We start from the raw sequence: 20,512 nt of genomic DNA, 5'->3' as shown, positions 1-20,512 counted from the left end.
GGTCCTCTAAAACTCCAAGTTTTACCTGAGGTGATCCAATTTGGTACCAAGTCATGCTAACACAAATACTACTTGGTATCTCTTGTTTTGTTCTCATTTTATTTTTGTCTTGCTCCACAAACAGATGTTAGAGGAAGGCCAGTTCTAAGAATGGCCACTGGCAAGAAAAAAATAAACTATAAAAGTTTACAGTGTGCCTTTTTAAAGTATAAGACATGGAGTTCATCAAGGATCTCACTTAGACTTCATCTATCCACATTAAATATTAATGCCATCCTTCTGTGTATGAGACTTAGAACAGTCAGGGGACACTTTGCATAAATTCACTGAGGAAGCTGATCTGTGCCTTAGCTCCTCCTAACTGCTGAAAAGGGATTATTCTCCTCAGAATTCGTCTGCAGCCTCCTCCCAGGGAGTACTGATGTCATGTTTGCAAAGCACTTTGAACCTACTCAGAAGAAAGGCAACACACAAACTCAAGACATTCTTCTCATATTATGTAAGACATAGTAATCATTTTTTTGCTTCACATTTAGAAAACTGCCCCTCTAGCCAGGCAAGGTCTATGACGAAATCACTGCAAAGGAAAGATGAGATCTCCCATGATCTTCATGTATCTTTTGTTGCTTGTTTTGAGGAGTCTTTTTAAAAGCTGTTTTTACTGATATGAATACTTCACATATTTATAGGGTGCGTGTGATATTTCGTTATGTGCATAGATGGTGTAATGGTTCAATCAGGGTATTTGGGGTACTCATCACCTCAAGTATTTATCATTACTATGTGTTGGAAACATTTCAAGTTCTCCATTCTAGCTATTTTGAAATATATAATACATTCTTGTTAACTATGGTCACTTTACTATCAAACATTAGAGCTTATTGCTTGTGTCTAACTGTATATCTGTATCCATTAACCAGCCTCTCTTTATTGTCCCCCCTATCCATTCTCTTCCTAGCCTCTGTTATCTGTCATTCTACTCTCTATCTCCATGAGATCAACTTTTTTAGCTCCCTCATGAGTGTGAGAACATGAGATATTTGTCTTTCTGTTCCTGGCTTATTTCACTCAGCATAATGACCTCCAGTTCCATCTATGTTACTGCAAATGACATAAACTTATTCTTTTTTTATAACTGAATAGGATTCCATTGTGTAGCTATACCACATTTTCTTTGTCCATTCACCCATTGATGGGCACTTAGATTGATTCCATGTCTTTGCTAATGTGAATAGTGCTGCAATAAACATGCAAGTGCAGGTATCCCTTTGATATACTGACTTCTTTTCTCTTGGATAAATACCCAGTAATGAAATTGCTGGATAGTATGGTAGTTCTGTTTTCAGTTTATTGAGAAACTCCATACTATTTTCCATAGTGGCTGTACTAATTTACATTCCCACCAACACCATATAAGGGTTTCCTTTTCTCCATATCCTTGCCAGCATCTGTCATTTTGTTTTGAGCAGTCTTTATGCCAGCCAACTGTCTCTCCATCTCTTCTTTGTCTTTTCTTGCAGTCCCTGGCAAATGGGAGGAAGGGAGGGAAGAAGAAATATACAGAGAGAAAATTAAACAATGATCCATCCTCCTTGTAGATGCCCTGAAAGGTGCCTAGAGTTCACCAAGAAAACCTGATTAAAAGATCTCTTCCCATATTCCAATTCAATTCCACAAACATCATAAGCCCTTCAAGTATTTAAATCATAATTTTTGCCTTCACAGTATTTACTTCTCATAGCAGGAAAATAGAAAGCTTTGATTGCAAAGAAGGACACTGTTGATATTGTGGTGTTATCAATATCAATTGTGGTATTATGGCTAAGAATGCAAAAAGCAAATATTAAAGTCAATAGCAGTCTCAGGTATGTCTCATTCCCCAAGTTTCCTCTCCCAATCCCAACATTTCCCCTCTCCATCTCTATCCACAAAGAGACCTCTCTGGTGCTTCCGAATGACCTTTCATTATCTTCTTCCCAAAGCAAATCCAAGTCAATTTAGGAACGAGGTCTGATTTGGGTCATTAACCTTCAATTATCTTTTAATTTGGGTCAGTAACCATGACCAGTTCTTCAACTATACAAGGAAACTTCTCCCAAAGGGTGAAACTTCTTATTTCTCTCATATGCAAGCCTCGTCCATTCAGAAAAACAATGAGACTCTGAAAATTGCTGTGATAAACACGCCTTCTGAGAGAGTTCAAATGTCTCCTGAGGTCGGGGGAAACAGAATCCCAAAATAGAATTCCACTTTCTACCAGGTCTTAAATCTGCTCCCACCATGGTTTAGCAATAAAACTACAGCCTACACCTTGTTATCCTATCACAGGGACAGCTGAAAATCACTTTTTTTTTTTGAGATGGAGTCTTGCTCTGTCGCCCAGGCTGGAGTGCAATGGTGCGATCTCAGCTCACTGCAACCTCCACCTCCCAGTTTCAAGCGATTCTCCTGCCTCAGCTTCCTGAGTAGTTGGTATTACAGGTGCCCACCACCACACCTGGCTAATTTTTGTATTTTTAGTAGAGAGGGGGTTTTGCCATGTTGGTCAGGCTGGTCTCAAATTCCTGACCTCAGGTGATCCGCCAGCCTCAGCCTCCCAAACTGCTGGGATTACAGGCGTGAGCCACCGTGCCTGGCCAAATCACTATTTCTTTATGTTCAAAAACATACTTTCCCTCCCACACAATTCATTCAAGAGCTCCTTTAAGATCTCAGTGGAAGACCTGGCTCCTGCTAAAAGTGCTTCTCCAATTACAATAGAATCCCCTTAACTCTTTGATCTGTCTATCCATTTATTCCAGACTTCTGACTCTAGGAATCATTAAGTGGTCTTTCCTCTTTTAGATGGCAAATTCTGTCATGCCTCATAATTGAGTGGGCACTCGATAAATGAATGCTATAGTGCTCTGAGAAATAATACTCTTCCTATTGGCAGCAAATATAAGAGAAACTTCCTTAGAAGCACTATGAATTACCACTTAACAAGCCTGAGTTTTGGCTCCTGCAGAAAAAGCAAACAAAACAATAACAACTTACCCCTGAGAGCAGCCACATTGCTATCTGGTTGCTGCCCTCCAGTCACCTGGCACACTGTAGGTCCCACAAGAAGGTGCTCGACAAGTCCTTGTTGGTAGATTGATTTGTAAAGGCATGAGACCAGTGATATGTAATCCATCACCTGATAGGTAGACACCAGCTGGTTTCCAAACAGTCTAGCTGTGCCCAGCTTCTGACCTCCCATGGTCCTTGGCTCCCTTACAGCTGAGAAATCTAGCTGGATGTGAGATGCTGGGCCAGGAGCAGGATGCACAAAGCAATGACTGGGAGGCTGTTGTGGAACACTATGAGGAATTTGCATTTGTTTCTCCTGCCACAGTCACCACAACATCCCTGTCTCCCTAAGAGTGCATTCTCATTCAAAACCTATCCCACAGCTCCCCACGCCCCACTCCCAAACATGTTATTCAGTTGGCCTAGATAGAGCTGTTCCTGTGTTGATATTCTTAAAAGCTCTCCAGGAGACTTTAATGTACCATCAGGGTTGAGGACCACAGTCTTATATTGTTCAAATCCTAGGCCCGTACCTGTAATTGCCTCTCTTATACATTGAAGCTGCTGATTTATTATATGCCAGGCACTGTTCTAAATGCTTTATTATAAATGTATCCAACCCTCATAAAAAGTGGGTGTTCTTCCCACCCCCATTTTTCAGGTGAAAAAACTAAGGCATAAAGAGAGGCTAAATAATTTGCCCAAGATTTCACAAGGTCACAGCCAGGCTTTGAACTGAGGAAGACTCACTCCAGCACCCACTCTCTTAACCATTAACCAATACTGCCTCTCTGCATTCATTCAACACACAAAGGCTTGCAGGTACCACATGAGTGCCCTCTAGATCCCATACAGACATAATCACTTTTTCAGATAGTCATATTCATAAATACTCATATCCAAACAAATCATCTCTTGATCAAAAACCTTCAATGGCTTACTAAATGCTTTGCGGATAAACAAACAAACAATATACAAATGCCTTCCTTAATTGTACTTGCCTTCCTCTCCGGTATCTCCTCTGGGATCTATCCTCCAAAAATTCTGAGTTACTTGCAGTTTTTACATGTACCGTATAATCCTAAAGCCAGGCTCAAAAACTGGGCCTCCCCTCCACTCTGCAGACATGGTCATTACCAGCATTAGAACTCCCCATAAATGTGTTTCCAAAACAATATAGAGATGCTAGGACATAACCTTCCCAAATCGCCAGGCTGGAAGGAAGCATATTCATTCAGAAACTCAGCCCTTCAAGGAATGTGAACAGCAGTATAATATGAATTTAAACCTCCTTACATAACCAAGTAAGAAAACATTAAATAAATCAACTCTCTACTTCCACAAAACTCTTAAAAGTTCAAAAATGAAATATCAGGGTGAAATGGTAATACTTAAAGAACTTGCTGCATTACTCTAACTTGCAGATTAAAATTCTTATCTTCTAATAAGCAATCTATGCTTAACTAGCTCGGTAGAGGCCACAATGCCTCTATTTCCATAGAAACTCCCATTGTAAGAGTGTTTTAAATGCTATAGCCCTATATTCCAAAACCTCCTATAAATTACATTTATGACAAGTGAGAACAATCAAATTTGGGGCCAGAGTCGTAGGAATTAATTATCAGGGCTTCCAAAAATAAGTGGTACAGTATTTCATTCCTGCATTGTAAACCAAAGGAAACAAAACTCAACCCTACAAAACAGAGAACCCTGGTGAGTTCACAATGAAGCCTAGAATGCGCCCTACATTGACCTATTTCAACTTAAAATGTAAATAAACTACGTGTGTTTTGCTTTACATCTCCCAGTTCCGTAAATCCACCCACAACCTCCTCTGATACTGCATTTACATCTGTCATTGACTGGACAAAACCCAGCTTGTCCTTGCTCTGTTGTGAGATAGAACATCTTTCTATTAGGCCACCCAAGTTCTAAGTAATCTCCTTCCGCACAACCCAGATAAAAATCTCGCACATATAGAGCCATCTGACTTCTCCTAAGTCTAGCTCAGAATGTCTCAACTGTGGCACCATTGACATTTTAGACTGAATAACTCATTGTGGGGCCTAGTCCTGTGCACTGTAGGATGTTCAGCAGCATCCCTGGCCTCTGCCCAGTAGAGGGTACATCTCCCAGGAGTACATCTCCCCCAGGCATGACAGTGAAAAATGTCTCAAGACATTGACAAACATTTATTGGGTCTACAATTGCTTCCAGTTAATAATCATTTGTCTAGCCTCATATTCAAACCATTTTGGAATTTCCACTATTTTTACATTTGGCCACATTTTTTACTTTCCAAAATTGTTCAAAAGCAGTGTGTAAAATTGTCTTTGGCCTTGGAATTTCAAAAACCTTGTTGTTACCAGATTGTAACCCTCAATCGGCATTCATTTATAATAAGTCCACATTAACCCCTGATTTAGAGTGGGGAATTGATTTGGCCAGGTTACACAAGAATACAGTTGTTCAAAACAGTCCTTACTAATACCTGTATTCCTCTTCCGAATGCCCTCCAGGAGGGGTTAGCCATGTGGTTTCTACTGGGTGGCCATGTGCAGAGTTTTGCCTATTGCTTTCAGGTAAGCACATTCCATCTCTTAAGAGGGCACTTCTGTCATTTAGGTAGCAAGTAAGAGAAAATGCAATCTAAACTGACTTCAGCAACAAAGGGAATTTTTTGGTGCAGGTAAGTGAGAAGTCCCACAGAATGGCAGCTTTTGAAACAAGCTGATCTGGGCTTGGGCTTACAAATTTGAGTGCCATTTATTTCAGTTTCCTCTTCTCCATAAGTCAGTTTCATCTTCCAACTGGCTTCCTTCAGGGTGGCAAATGGCAGGAGCAGTTCCAGCCTTACGTCCACACATCTCATTACTTAGAAGATAATGCCTTTCTAGCCAAGCAAAAGCCCTGAGCTTCATCGTAACTGAACTAGCTTTTGTAATGTGCCTAAGGCTGAAGCATCCAATCAATGCCAACAGAGGAAGGCCATAGGTTGACTGGCTGAGGCCCTTAAACCAATCACAGTAGCTAAGGGGGAAAGTAATGTCAATGGGTTTAGAACAGTGGTTCTCAAAGTATGCTCCCTGACCAGTGGCATTAACATCATCTGGGAACTTACTAAAAATGCAAATTCTTGGGCCTACTGATTCAGAAACTCTGGAAGTGGGGCCCAACAATCTATGTTTTAACAAGCCTTCCAAGTGATTCTGATGGAAGCTAAAATGTGTGACCCACTGATTTTGACCATCAGGTCCTACTCATGGAGCCTAGAAGGGGTGAATCCCATTCATTTCCCTGGGCTGTCACACAATTAGAAAATAATGGAATGGAGGCCTGGGAAGTTACCATCGAAACACTTCAGAAGGGGATGGCCCCAGAAGAGGACAGCTCATTTCACTTCTTACTTTCTATGCTGAGGCTGTGGGGTAGAAATCACAGTGATGAGTACTACAAATTAGCAAGTTAGTTTGAAGATTATTTCTGATGCCAATATTATTAGTCTAAGGACCTTGAAGAAAAATAATGACAAGCCTCACCTTAGCATTTTCTATGGGTCCTAACCTACTCACTTAGGAGAAATTTGACAAATTAATTTACACAAATATGACAGAAATAAACCTACTTAGCAATTAAACAGCACTGAAGAAGTCATTCTCTGAAACGGTTTCTTAATCATGACTAATACTAAGAATCAACTAGAATAGGGTTACATATACAGATTCCTGGGTTCTACCCTAGACCAATTGAATCAGGATCATCAAGGGAGGGGCCTGAGAATCTGTACTTTTAGCAGACATAGCCAGTGATACACAGGGATTATATATGTTTGGAAAATGCTTCAAAGAGATAAAGCCAAAAAAACAAGGAGAAAAATCTCATGGAGGAATTATTTGAATGCTTCTGACTAATCAAACAGTAGTTTCTTCCTCTTATTTTTATTTTTATTTTTTTCGAGACAAGGTCTCCCTGCGTCACCCAGGCAGCAGTACAATGGCATGATCACAGCTCACTGCAGCCTCACCCTCCAGGGCTCAAGCAATTCTCTTGCCTCAGGCCCCCTCCACCCCCAGTAGCTCAGTCTATAGGCGCGCACCATCACGTCCAGCTAGTTTTTTGTATTTTTTGTGGGGTTTTACCATGATGCCCAGGCTGGTCTTGAACTCCTGAGCTCAAGTGATCTGCCTGCCTCAGCCTCTCAAAGTGTTGGTATTACAGGTGTGAGCCACCGCACCAGGCCTCCTCTACTTTCTTGAATGCACTCCCTCACTACTGGGGCCTCTAACTAATGTTTCTTCCTCTAGTCTGACCCTATCCCACACCCTAAACAAGTTGCTTTCCATACCATTGTCACAGTAAAAGAAACTGGATGTCAGGCCTCTGATCAAAATCTATCACAAGTCCTTACTATGGTTCATAGGATAAAATCCAAAGCTTTAGCATGACATCCTAGACTCCAGCTAATCCAGTCCTTGCCTTTCTTCTTCAGCCTTACTTCACATTGTTAGTGCATTTGAACTCCACCCTTGAACCACCCTGAATCCCTTCCATTGCCTTGAATACATACTGCTCTTTTGCCTTTGTGCCCTCTGCTCACCATGGTTTTCCTTCCCTCTTCCCCTGGTGTATCAGTCAGGTTAACACTAGGTTATGCTGAGGTAACAAAATCTCAGTAGATGAAGATGACAAAGATTTACTACTCTCTCACCCATTCTATGCCAGGGGTTGGCAAGTTTGTTTGATTTTTTTTTTCTAAAGGGCTAAATGGTAAATATTTTAGGCTTTGTGAGCAACATACAGTCTCTGTTGCACACTATTCCTCTTCTTTGTAAAACCCTTTTTAAGTGTAAAGATCATTCTTATTTGTAGGCCATACAAAAACAGGTGACTGGCTAGACTTGGCCCATGAGCCCTAGTTTGCTAAACTCTACTCTATGTGACCAGTGCTAAAGACACGTAGACAGCAGGGAACTACTCACATGGGTAGTTCTAAATGAATCTAATCACTCAGAGACCTGGGCTAATGCAGCAGCCACCTCTAAAACATTTCTTGTCACCATGCAGACACAAAGAGAGGGTTTCACATAAGCAATTAAATGCTCCAGTCTGAAAGTTGCACCCTGTAACTTAGGCTCACAAATAATTAGCCAAAGTTAGTCGTTCGACCCCATCCAACCATAAGGGGGCCAGGACGTCCAATCCTACCATGTGTTCAGAAGTGGGGAGAATTCAGATTGCTGGGTAAAAATTATGAAAAAAGCTCAGAGACAAACGCTCTGTGAAGCCTTTTCTGATACCTTCATCCTGCAGCCAGAATAGCTGCTTCTTCCTTGCAATCTTATAGCACTTTAGGCATCTCTTAATCAGAGTGCTATACATAGGGTACTACAGTTGCCCACTTGCCTGCCTCCCCTACCAGATGCTGAGCTTCCTAGATAAGCACTTCTGTATGCCCACTACTTTGCACAGTGCCTGCTAGCCAGGGATGCTCAGTATGTGTTGCTTCAACAAATAAATGAATGTGGTAGATTGTAGGAGTGAATGGGATTTACTCTGCATTTACCTGAAGGCATCGGGAATCCAGCAGTGTCAACTTCTCTGAACCCAGTTAGTTCAACCATTTTAGTCTCCACTTATGATCAATTAGCTGTTAGTTCAACCACTTCAATATCCACTTATCATCAATTTATCTTTTTAGTTATTAGCTACTTTCTATCATAATCCAATGAATTTCTCCATACAACCTTTTTCTTCTAATAAACAACGCCTTGCAGAGAGCTGGTCCTTGAAGCCACGGAGCACTTTGATATAATGTGGGTTGGTTTTGTTTTCCGTTTACAGGCCAAAAGGCAGATACAGAGAGGCATAGTGATTTTTCCCAAGTTACACAGTCAGTCAGAGATGGAGCCAAAAGTTATGCTTTCTTTTGAGTCAACAAAAAAGCTACAGGATTGAACACAGAGCTGCAGCTAAGTTCACCGAAAGTTTATTTATATCCCTTGGAGAATTAGAAAGTACTCACACACATTTTTCAAAGATAAGTCTTATTATACCATATCAATGTATAGCTTGTAGTATACCTATATCTCTAGTAAAGTATTAAAAACAAGTCATATGACTGTTTATTAATGCTGCCTCTTTTTGTATTGATTCCACCCATCCCTTCTACTCCTTTCCTCTTCTGTAAAGCGGCAGCTCATCAGATGGCATTTCAGAACCCTGAGAATATGAAAGACATCATGCACTAAGGTTTTCCAATCACATCTCAATGCCATTAGGTGAATAACACCGGCATGCATCTTCACTACTAAATGTCATAAAAACAAATTTTAGTTGTTTCACATGCAACCTGTGTGGCTGCTGCAGTTTGTATCAACTATGTAACCACAGAGTGGGCAAAATAGCATTCAAAATGAGCTATAGTGCAAGATCCCATCCATACCTAGAGTTAAGCCCTTTCATGCTTAGCAGTCACAATCAGGATACCTTTGGCCCAAAGAAACACAACCTGACTTGGAATTTTCCTCTCCTGTGTGTCTCCTGGATATAGTAAGTTCCTAATAAACATCTCCCCTGATTGCTAGCCTTGACAAATTTCCAGGAGAACCAGGGCAAGGACAAGACAGTGAGACAGTGCCCGCTGCTCTTCAGATCACCAACAGAATAGAGTCAGAATATGATATTATTGAAATCTTCGAAGTTTGAATCAAGATAAAAACAACTTTTTAAAAATACCTAAAAACCTTTTATTTAAGAACGTGAAATCGCTCGATGTGCCCTCCCACTCTGGTTAGATGCTTAACAGACCACAGCAGACAATGCACCTCAACCAGGGCTAAGTGTGCAAGAAAACTGAAGTACACAAAAAGCAAATTATAGACTCAGGTACTGTCAGGCACAAAAGAAGAATCAATTCTTTCTAGGAGTCTTGCCTTTGCTTCCTTTATTCTTTCCTCGATTCTTGTAATTGAATGTTACAAAGTATACCAAGAGGAATAAACGTATGGGGCCCCTCTCTTCCAAACAAGAAAAGGTTAAGCTTTTAATTACAGGCCCCCAAACTATCATTTTGTGCAATTAGCAATTAACTATAATCGTTGATGAGCAAATGCAAAGCTGCGCTAGCAATTTCCCTTCTCCTCATCCCAGGCTGGGTTATTTCAGTCTTGTTCTATTACAGAGGACCAGCCACAACCGCGCGCACTCTCTTTCAAACACACACACTCTCTCACTTAAAGACACATTTAGTTTTCAGCAAAATGGCATCTCAGCGTGCGATTGAGACCGGCATCCCAAACCCCACATTGAGCAGCCCAAACGTTTGGAGCCCCTCCGCTTCATCACTTTCTAAGTGGATAGAGGAGGCCCGAAGAAGATGCTACCTACCAGCCTCTCTCAGGGTCGCAGGAGAGGGTGGTAGAGAGATGCTTGTTGCCCCTGGAAACTGCAAGTACCCCCCAGGTGAACGGCCCGTTAGTGGGGAGGCGGCGGCAATAGCAACGATAGTTGCATCAGCGCTAACCGCTGCTGCTGCATGTTCTGCTGGAGGCTGCTGGGAGGGTACAGTAATGACTGTAGGGAGCGCACAGCTGCCGCGGCGGCAGGTTCCCTGGATCAGGAAATTAGGACAGGCACCGGGGATTGGAGGCGAGGGCGGTGCGCGAGCCAACCAGCGGCCGCCCCGGGCCCCCGTGAGCCCTAGGCGGACGCGCAGAGCAGCCGAGCCCCTAGAGCAGTCCGGGTGGCAGCGGCGGCGGCCACGACCACGGTCACTCACACACGCACGCTCACACTCGCACACTCCCAGCGCGGGCACCCGGCTGCCCGGCGCGTGTAAGAGGAGCGCGTCGAGGGAAAGGAGGGCTGAAGCCGCCGCGCTCCCGCCCGCCCGCCGCGCCTCCCGTTGACCACTCCCCCTCCTGCCCCCTCCCCGCTCCTCACCCGGCGCTCCAGCCGCCGCCGGTGTGGGTGCTCCGGTACCGGCTCCTCTCTGTTCTGTCCTCTCTTCTGCTCTTGGCTCCCCACCCCCTCTCCCTTCCCTCCCCTCCCCTTGCCTCCCCTCCTCTGCAGCGCCTGCATTATTTTCTGCCCGCAGGCTCGGCTTGCACTGCTGCTGCAGCCCGGGGAGGTGGGTGGGTGGGTGGGTTGGTTGGTGGGGAGGAGATTGTGCAAGTTGTAGGGGAGGGTGTGCCCTCTTCTTCCCCGCTCCCTTCCCCCTCCTTCTCCCCCGTTCCCCTCCCCTCCCCCACCTTCTTCCTCCTTTCGGAAGGGCTGGTAACTTGTTGTGCGGAGCGAACGGCGGCGGCGGCGGCGGCGGCGGCAGCACCATCCAGGCGGGCACCATGGGCACGTCCGCGCGCTGGGCGCTCTGGCTGCTGCTCGCGCTGTGCTGGGCGCCCCGGGAGAGCGGCGCCACCGGAACCGGTGAGTGAGGACGCGCCCCTCCGCCGGCGAGCGGGACCCAGCCGGGGCACCGGGAGACCCCGAGGCGCAGGTCTCCGTTTGCCCACCCGCCTCCTAGGAGGCGCCTCTCGGCTCTCCTCGCCTTCTCTCCCTCCCCTCCGTGGTGGCGCCTCTGAGCTGTCAGCGCCGAGGCTAAAGGGAGCCGGGCTTGGGGAACAGTGGGGTTTGGGGTGTCCTGACGCCTCGCCTGAACTAGTCTTCGATCCCTCACACCGCCTCCCCCAAAGCCGCTGCTTTGCCTGGTTTCTCGCCCTCTTGACAGGGGCTGAGGTATGTAGGCTTCTGAGCATTGAACAATGGTTCTGCCTCCTCTGCCAGGCGGAGTGTTAGGAAAGAGGTAGAGGGCCGAGACGTGCGCGGCAGCCCCGGGCGCGCCCCTCGAACCTCAGGGAGTGTGGGAGCGGACGGTGGGCGAAGGTGAGCGCCTCCGGGGACCGCGAGCGCCAGGTGCCGGCCGGGGTTCACAGTCTTCCGGCGGCCGTGAGCGGGCGCACGTTCGGTGGGCGGCAGCCGGGAGGCTCCGCGGAGCCGAGGGCAGTTCGCAGCCTGCGCACCCAGACTGCGACTCCCCCGGCGCGGGGCCGCCTCTCCGGCGTGCGGGGTAGGGGAGGAGCGGGGCTTTACGCAGGACTTTCCTCTGGGTGCTTCTCCTCTCCCTTTTCCACATCTCGGGCGGCATTTGGAAACCTCTTGGGTCTCTCGTGTAGCCGAACGGGGAGGGGGAGTGGAAGGAAGACTTAATCAGGTTAGTTTGCTGCTCCTCCTTCCCAGTGACGTTTCCTCGAGAGGAATTGAGTCCTAGGCTAGTGACTGTAATTAGCCTTCATTCTAAACAACAGATCAAAGGAGCAGCGCGAGAGCGAGTGTGTGGCCCTGTCTTGTTGGGAAGGGCGGTGGTGACTACTGTCAGGTCCCTAGAGTCTGCCGCAGGGGCTTGGGGGCCCTGCCTGGTCTTCAGCCGGATTCCTACTTGGGGTCTCATAGCTTTCCTGGACAAGCGACAGGAAGCCTTTCTAAGAGGACTCAGTCAGAATCCTAGCGCGTCCCCGAAGTGATCTTCAGATGTGACGCCAAGGGGCTTGCTTGCCAGCTGCAGGGAATTGGGACTGAAAGCCGCCCAGGCCCTTAACACCCATTCCAGAGTCCCTAGCTCCCGTCGCCAGGTGGCTTAAGGGGCCCTGCCTGCCTGCAGTCATGTGCTCCTGAAGTGAGAGCGAACTTTAAAGTATGTGGTCAAGGAGCCTCCGAATGCCCCTGCCCTTTGGTTGCCACTGTCCGGAGCGTGTGAACTGGGACTGGCCTTTCTGCCCTCTGCGATTGGTTAGCGGTGCGATCACGTTTAGGTTGGTCACATGGTTCCGCGGACTCTTAAGTGAGCAGCATGGGAAGTGTTATTTTCAGTGGAAAGTAGGAGACTCCACAGGCTCTTATGGGCTGTTCTCTCAAATGCCTTCCCCTGCCTGGACTCTTTGAAGAGGACGAATGTGTAGTGAACATGGAATCTGATGTGTAACAAGCCTGAGAGCCTAGAAAAGCTCTGCTTACGAGCGTTTTCAAACGCTAGCATTAATCATAAATAGATGAGTAATACTAACTTATTAAACGATTTCTCAGTATAGTGCCATGACTTGCATTATGCCTTTTGTAACATTTCAAAACACTAAAGTATACCAGAAGGAGGGACAGTTATCCAGGAAAGTGAGAGAAAAGTTTCGTTTTTGCTGCATGTCCCTTCCACTAGACTAGAGGTTAACTTTACCTTATCGAATGCTAGGAATGTACCTAAACTACTGACGTGAGTTAGTCAAAGCCAGATGTTCACCTTGTATTAGGCAGGTGAGGATCCTTTTCACTTTGTCACATGTGAAATATTTGACATGCCATGAACAATGGAAAAACAAATTCTTCAAAGGAAAGGAGGCAGATTCTTTCAGAACTGGAGGAAATCTGGGCTGAGGCAGGTATTGACCCTAAACCAACCCCAACTGGCATCTGTCTTAAGTTCAAAGTCCCAGGGCATGTGGGCTGACTTTCTACCCTGGAGCTTCTACGCATACCCCTTCTGTCTACTGGCACATGGTGCTGTTCCACAATACTCCTGGACAAGACAGGTGAGCACTGCGACTCTGGCAAGGAACTTAAAGCTAATGAGAAGTTGGTATACCTGATTGCACAATTCCTGGGGGTTCTAGGACATTTTCCTCCAGCCTAAGTAGTCAAGATTAAGATCTGTGATATGATATATTCTTTAAGGCCAGAGTCTAAACGAACCAAGGTTTTGTGAGAGCTATTCATATATGGCTAGCAACTAGCCTAAGAGTAGAAAGAAAATTCCCTCATTGTGAGAAGTGGGTTGGTGTTACTGGTGGTAGTAATAGACCTGGAGGTAGGAAACTGGTTGGCACGGAAAGTAAACTTGGCTCATCCAGATAGCACCAATGAAGGTATGACGATGATAGTAACCCTTATCAAAGACTGATCACTCATGTGAGCAGGGACTGCGTAAAGGAAGGTCACCAGCCAAGCCCTCCTTGGCAGTCACAGCTTCATGAAATCTAGTGTAGCTTTGTTCCCTGAATCACCCTCTTGCCCACTTTATGTGGCATTTACCTATAATGCCTGTCCTGTGTCATTTTGATTGCTTTTATGGCCTGAGTCCCCAGATACTTAAATCATGTGTAAAGGTCAAGTAGAGCTGCCAAATATTACGACTTTAGTACAATAGACTGCTATTTAACACTAAACATTGCTAGCAAAGGTGACAGCCTCCATGCTCAAAAGATGTGAAGACCTGATCCAAGTGTCTCTACCTGTCATAAAATTGAATAACCGTAAACTTGACTTGAGTAGTTTTATTACAATTTTGGAAGAGGAAAAAAGTTGTTACAAGCCCCTTCTGCTCCAGGAGAGGTATCAAACTGATTAAGACTTAACAAGAACTCCTAGAGTAGAACATGACCATAAGATCAAGGGAACAGATAGTACCCAGCCGTATGGCTTCGGGTTTTGATCCCAAACCTTGAAGACCTGGCACACAGCATAGAAATACAGCTAATTCTTTTTAAATATCTAGCCCATTTTCTATTTCTCACAGAATGTAAATTTGTTCTTTTCAGTGCAGGGAAAAGTGTTTAAGACGAGGCAGTTGCCTACATGACTGAAAGTAATGATTGCATTCACTTTGGATACTGACTTTCATTTGGAAAACCACCTTCACATACTAGTCTATAAGAAATTAAATGTATTAAAGGGCTTGATGAGGTCTATAATGATGTTCATTGTAAATGTACCTGCCTTAGGGAGCTCCTTGTGGTGGCTAATACAACTGCCCTCTCCATGCTTAGTTGATAAACTCAAAATTGCTTAGTTTGGTCCCTACTAATTAAATCTCAAAAGAATACTTGGACAACAGCGTGATAGACTACTTTAAAGGCAAACATTCCAGAAATACTGTCTACTGAGGTTATGGGCGAGATATACTTGTTAAGCAGAAGTAAGTAGTCCAGGGACAATTTTTTTCTGCCACCTAAAGAGTTTTGGGCTAGAAAATCTGAGGACTGATAGTTTTTCTGAAGAGTTGGGGCAGAGTCTAACCTAGCTATAGGAGAATCTGGCTTTTAAGTAAAAATCATCTCAATTTTACTGTCTGCATTTTTCAAACTAAATCAGTGTCTCTTTGCTAAGTTCTTCTATTGGCTTGCAACAAAAACTCTAAACACTGTTAATACCACTTAGTTAAGTACACTAACTGCACTGCAGGAAACAAATGAGGTGGCAGGTGATAACACAGGTTGAGTGTCCTTTATCTGAAATACTTGAAACCAGAAGGGTTCCACAGAGTTTAGATTTTTTCAGATTTTGGGACATTCACACATACATAATAAGGTATCTTGGGGATGGAACCCAAGTCTAAACATGAAATTCGTTTATATTTCACATACACCTTATACACATAGCCTGAAGGTAATTTTATAGAATATTTTTAATGATTTTATACAAGAAACAAAGTTTTGACTGCAACTTGTCACGTGATGTCAGGTGTGGAATTTCCACACTTACGACATCATGTCAGCACTCAAAGTTTTGGATTTTGGAGCATCTCAGATTGCGGATTAGGGATGCTCAACCTGGACCATAAATTTAGCATACTTTTCCCATTGAGTGAAGTCTCCTAGGAAAGCTTGGGCCCAATAGTTATTTTGAGTCTCTAAGTAAGAGAATGCCTGCTAGGTCCTGTGAGAGTAAGTATGGAGATTCTGTTAGAAACGTTTCAATGCTTGCTTAGAGATCCTTTGCCTACTTTGTAGTTTAGAGATGCTGGAAACTATAAGATGGAGCCTCTGGCTAGAGCAGCTGATTTTGCCAACTCGGGGGGCATCTAGGTAGCCTTTATGTATATAGACGAGGTGGTGGGGATCGGGGGACTTGCAATTTGCCAACCAAGGGACATAACAAAGCCTCGACGATAACCAGCATTTGTGAGTTATATCACGTTAGAACTTAATAGTTCTCCCACATGATGTGAATAAACAGGGTTTCTATTTTATAGACTGCCTCTAATTTTTCATTTTTTTTAAGAAAGACTTCCCCAGATCTGAGGTATTAACTGATCTATATGTTCATTAAGTAGGTTGCAGATTGATGTTGGTCATCTTTGTGCATCTTCTTGAAACCACTTGATGTACATCTACTGAGTACCTACCATATGGCACCAGGCATGGGGACAGAGTGACCACAGCACTGGTTCCTTCCTTTGTGGCACTTAGTCTAGTAGGGGAATCAAAGCAGGAAACAGCCAAAGACCGCTTGAAATAGAAGCTCTGAAGAGGAGCGAGCGGATCCAGTATTTAAGACTTAATCATAAAAGAGGCAGATAGCAGCTGAAGATTGCTGGAGTTTCCATATGCTATCTGGGTTCTAGCTTATGAAGTTTCCCTAAAATTACCAAGAACTTAGACTTTAATTTCAAAAAGCCAGAAATGATTCGATCTCTGCAGATAGTCCTACAAAAGTGATATGATTCAAGCAACAATAGATTACTGCCAGTATTACCAAAGAGCATTAAAACATGTCAGAAGTAAAATCTGGGTCTGATATATCAAACTCAACCTTACCAGTTAGCCGCAGCTAACTTTCTCAGGTGTTGGAACCTCTCTTTTCACATGGAAATGAAGCCAACACACCCAAAGGGACACACTCATTCTGACAGACAAGTGTGTGAAAATGCACTGTTTTTAAACGATAAATTGCAACAAAGAGGCCGGGCGCGGTGGCTCGCACCTATAATCCCAGTGCTTTGGGAGGCTGAGGCGGGCAGATCACGAGGTCAGGAGTTCGAGACCAGCCTGGGCAACATAGTGAAAGCCCATCTCTACTAAAAATACAAAAAAATTAGCTGGGTGTGGTGGTGCAAGCCTGTAATCCCAGCTACTCAGGAGGCTGAGGCAGGAGAATCACTTGAACCCAGGTGGCAGAGGTTGCAGTGAGCCGAGATAGCGCCACTGCACTCCAGCCTGGGCTACAGTGCAAGACTCCATCTCAAAAAAAAAAAAGAAAAAAAAAAGAAAAAAAAATGCTACAAAAATGAGGTGAAGGTACCTAGGTAACAGGGACCTTTATAACCTAGAGTCTTTCAAAGTATTCTAGCTAGTAAAACAACCAGTCACACTTGGTTTCGAGTTCTGAAAAAGCTGGGGAAAATGTTTTTGACAAAAGTTTTTAGTTCAGACCAGCTTTATTAGTAAACTAATAAATCAACTCATGCACCCAAGACTACCAACTAGTGCCTAGAGAATATAGGATGTCAGGGACCAGGTCCTGAGTTACAAATGTAAACTGCAGGCCATGCCTTAGGGGATCTCTGTGTCTAAAGGTGAAAAATGGTAGCTGAACTCATCTCCTTGGGTGATGGCTCTGTGACAGGGACTATTATGAGAAAGCAGCCAGACCATACCTAGTTTTTCCAAAAAAGGCATTGAGGCCTCATTCAAGAATACAGTCTGAGCCCACTCCTGGTGAATGGGTGGACAAGGGCAACATGAACAAACTGAGACAAAGCAGCCATGAGGAAGGGCAAAGCCATGGGGAAGTGAGTGGGTCCCCTTTGAGCTGTTAGCTCAGCCCGTATAGCAGATGATGGGTAGTGACCAACAGGGAAAAGTCTGAGGAAATTAGTAGAGAACTTAATCCTAGAGACAGTGGTAAGTCGAGAAATGACCCCATTCTTGGTTATTCTAGGTTGCTTGAATCACTAGGTTGCTTGATATGGGTAGAGAATGTGGCAGCCTGGAGGCAAAGGAACAAGAGATTTAAATTTAGATCAGGTGAGAGAGGAGGGCTTGGGCATTGCCAGGGCTTGATGGCCAAATGTCAGGGAAGAATTTGGGCTTATTTCTGGAGTACTGATTTAGAGTAAGTAATGGGGCCAATCAAAGATAGACCACACAGGGAGGGAAGGGTAGATTTTAGAAGAACCTCTGCCTAGTAAGACACCCAAATAAATTTTTTCTGCAAAGTAGTTTTGAGGGCTTTACTCACGTGTTACTATCATGTGTATTGTAAAAAAGGCATTTATCTCCTGTGTCCCTCCTGTGATGAACATTAGGCCTTATGAGGGTGTTATTGGTGTATGTTACAACCCTGAAAATGAAAGAGCCACTTACATTATGGGTAGAAGCTGTAGCTTCTTAACCTTAGTGCAGTGGTTCTCAAAGTGTGGACCGAAATTGGCAACATTAATTCAATGTTAATTGAGTTCGTTTGTCAACATTGACTCATTAGAAATGCAAACTTGGGCCCTGTTCTAGACCTACTGAATCAGAATCCAGGCTGGGGTCCAGCATTCTGTGTTTTAACAAGCCTTCCTGGGGATTCTGATGCACACGGGAGCTTGAGAATGACTGACTTAGTTTATCACTCACAGAAGCTAACAATTTTCAAGGTATATCTGATGGAGGGCCTTTCCTCTGACTTGAACCCTAGACAAGAAAACCAAGAGCTGTAATCCTTTTAGAAGACTTGCTGAGGAATTCTAGCAACATTTTTAAAAACTTAGAATGAGGAAGGAAAGCAGGCCTCCATCTCAACAACAAGGCTAAATCTAAATTGATGCTTAGTAACACAGTATCTGGAGCCAGTGCCTGGGTTCAACTCCTAGCTCTGCCCAGGGTGATCTGGGACAAGTGTCTGTACTTTCCTTCTCTAGCAGGTTTCCTGATCTGTAAAAGAGGAATAATAGGGCCAACTATGCAGGATTAAGAATTTTAAAAGCTAAGAGATGTGAAGTCTTAGAGCAGTGTTTGACCAACAACAAAAACGATTCAGTTATATCCATGATTCTTAAGATCAATTTGATGTAAATGGAAAAACTGACAATTGAACTGTAAAATTCACTTATTTCCATGACTCAGAAGAATTAGCCTACATATTCACCACTTTTTAGTAGCCCCCGAACTAGTTTTTTTGTTGCTGTTTGTTTGTTTTTTTTTGAGATGGAGTTTTACTCTTGTTGCCGAGGCTGGAATGCAATGGCACTATCTGGGCTCACTGCAACCTCTACCTCCCAGGTTCAAACAATTCTCCTGCCTCAGCCTCCCAAGTAGCTGGGATTACAGGTGTGTGCCACCATGCCTGGCTAATTTTTGTATTTTTAGCAGAGACGGGGTTTCACCATGTTGACCAGGCTGGTCTTGAACTCCTGACCTCAGGTGATCTGCCCGCCTCAGCCTCCCAAAGTGCTGGGATTACAGGCATGAGCCACCGTGCCCAGCCCGAACTGGGTTCTTACAATGTGTCAGAGGCTGACTTCAAGGCCAGAACACAACCTTTGTGCTTGACAGCTCAGAACATTTCCCTTAACACCTGTTGTGGTACTTGCCTCTTAACAAACCCTTCTCCCCTTAGGAAAACTTTTTTGCTGACTCAGAAATTTGCTTGTCCTGAAAGGAGTTTTAGCTTACAAATAGAAACACTGTCATTAAAGTGGCAAGCAGTAGAAGTGAACTAGACTAAAAATAAATGCCCTTGGTGGCCCCAGAAGTGCCAAAACGAACGGACTGAAGGAATTCCAGCAAATAACACCCATATGCTCAAGCAATGAGTAAGGGCATGAGAGATGTAAATGTTTGGCCCTGGTGGCCCCAGCAGTGTGGCAGCATGAGCCTCTGTGCAGGTTGAAGTACACTCTGAGCCTGGTACCCAGAGACACTTTCTCTATATTCTGGGCATGCATCTTGGAGTGCTCCTGCCAGGGTGCTGCTTGGAGCCCCATAGGAAGATTTGTAGTCCATCTGGAAGGCTTGGTATTTGCTGGAAGGCCTATGCAGTTTTTTACTGAAGCTTATGTATTATTCCTCCATGTCAACCCCTACAGGGAAAATTAGACAATGGTGGCTGACTTCTATATGCATTAAAAACCCTGAGTTTCCCTCTAGGACATTGGTGTAGACAAGGAATTTATGAAAAAGACCTCAAAAGCTTAGGCCACAAAAACAAAATAGACAAATGGGACTTAATTAAACTAAAAAGCTTCTGCACAGCAAAAGAAATAATCAACAAAGTGAAGAACAACCTGCCGAATGGGAGAAAATATTTGCAAACTATTATCTGACAGGAGACTAATATCCAGAATATACAAACTCAAACAACAGGGGGAAAAAATAATCCCATGAAAAAGTGGAGAAAGGACGTGAATAGACATTTCTCAAAAGAGGACATAAAAATAACCAACAGATACATGAAAAAATCGTTACCATTACTAATCATTAGAGAAATGCAAACCAAAACCAAAATGACATATCATCTTACACCAGTCAGAATGGCTGTTACTAAAAAGACAAAATACAACAGATGTTGCTGAGTGTATGGAGAAAAGGGAAGTCTTATACACTGCTGGTGAGAATGTAAACTAATACAGCCACTAAGGAAAACAACATGCAGATTTCCCAAAAAGCTAAAACTGGAATTAACATTTGATCCAGCAATCCCTCTACCGGGTATC

The 20,512-nt window shown here is 44.2% G+C and overlaps 2 protein-coding genes across 5 annotated transcripts in view; one reads left to right on the top strand and one right to left on the bottom strand.

Annotated features, from left to right (window-relative positions):
• Positions 1-1,309: 1,309 nt before the first annotated feature.
• On the bottom strand, positions 1,310-11,804 carry LOC134737937 (serine/arginine repetitive matrix protein 1-like). Its single transcript, XM_063650131.1, has 3 exons — positions 11,301-11,804; positions 3,037-3,178; positions 1,310-1,523 (listed from the first exon to the last, which is right to left on the bottom strand). The coding sequence occupies exons 1-3, from the start codon at positions 11,802-11,804 to the stop codon at positions 1,387-1,389; spliced, it is 783 nt and encodes a 260-aa protein (XP_063506201.1). The 3' UTR covers positions 1,310-1,386.
• VLDLR (very low density lipoprotein receptor) overlaps positions 11,339-20,512 on the top strand; it is a 32,281-nt gene continuing 23,107 nt past the window's right edge. For 2 of the 4 annotated variants that reach the window (XM_054500150.2, XM_054500149.2), the window contains exon 1: positions 11,339-11,475. In XM_054500150.2, the coding sequence (XP_054356125.1) occupies positions 11,394-11,475 (82 nt within the window). In that variant the 5' untranslated portion in view covers positions 11,339-11,393. The remainder of the gene's footprint in view (positions 11,476-20,512) is intronic. The other 2 variants (XM_054500152.2, XM_054500151.2) reach the window with 1 other exon arrangement.

The sequence above is a fragment of the Pongo pygmaeus genome, chromosome 13, assembly GCF_028885625.2.
Source record: "Pongo pygmaeus isolate AG05252 chromosome 13, NHGRI_mPonPyg2-v2.0_pri, whole genome shotgun sequence".
NCBI lineage: Eukaryota > Metazoa > Chordata > Mammalia > Primates > Hominidae > Pongo > Pongo pygmaeus.
The sequence above is the reverse complement of the archived record's forward strand: the minus strand, read 5'-3'. Positions and strand labels throughout refer to the sequence as shown.

Excerpts from the sequence above, each read along its gene's own strand:
- LOC134737937 (XM_063650131.1), bottom strand. The coding sequence starts at position 11,804 with ATGCTCAGAAGCCTACATACCTCAGCCCCTGTCAAGAGGGCGAGAAAC. Across the intron at positions 3,179-11,300 it reads CTTCCGAAAGGAGGAAGAAG|GTGATGGATTACATATCACT; the intron begins GTGGGGGAGGGG and ends TCTACCTATCAG. Across the intron at positions 1,524-3,036 it reads CAATGTGGCTGCTCTCAGGG|GGACTGCAAGAAAAGACAAA; the intron begins GTAAGTTGTTAT and ends CCCATTTGCCAG.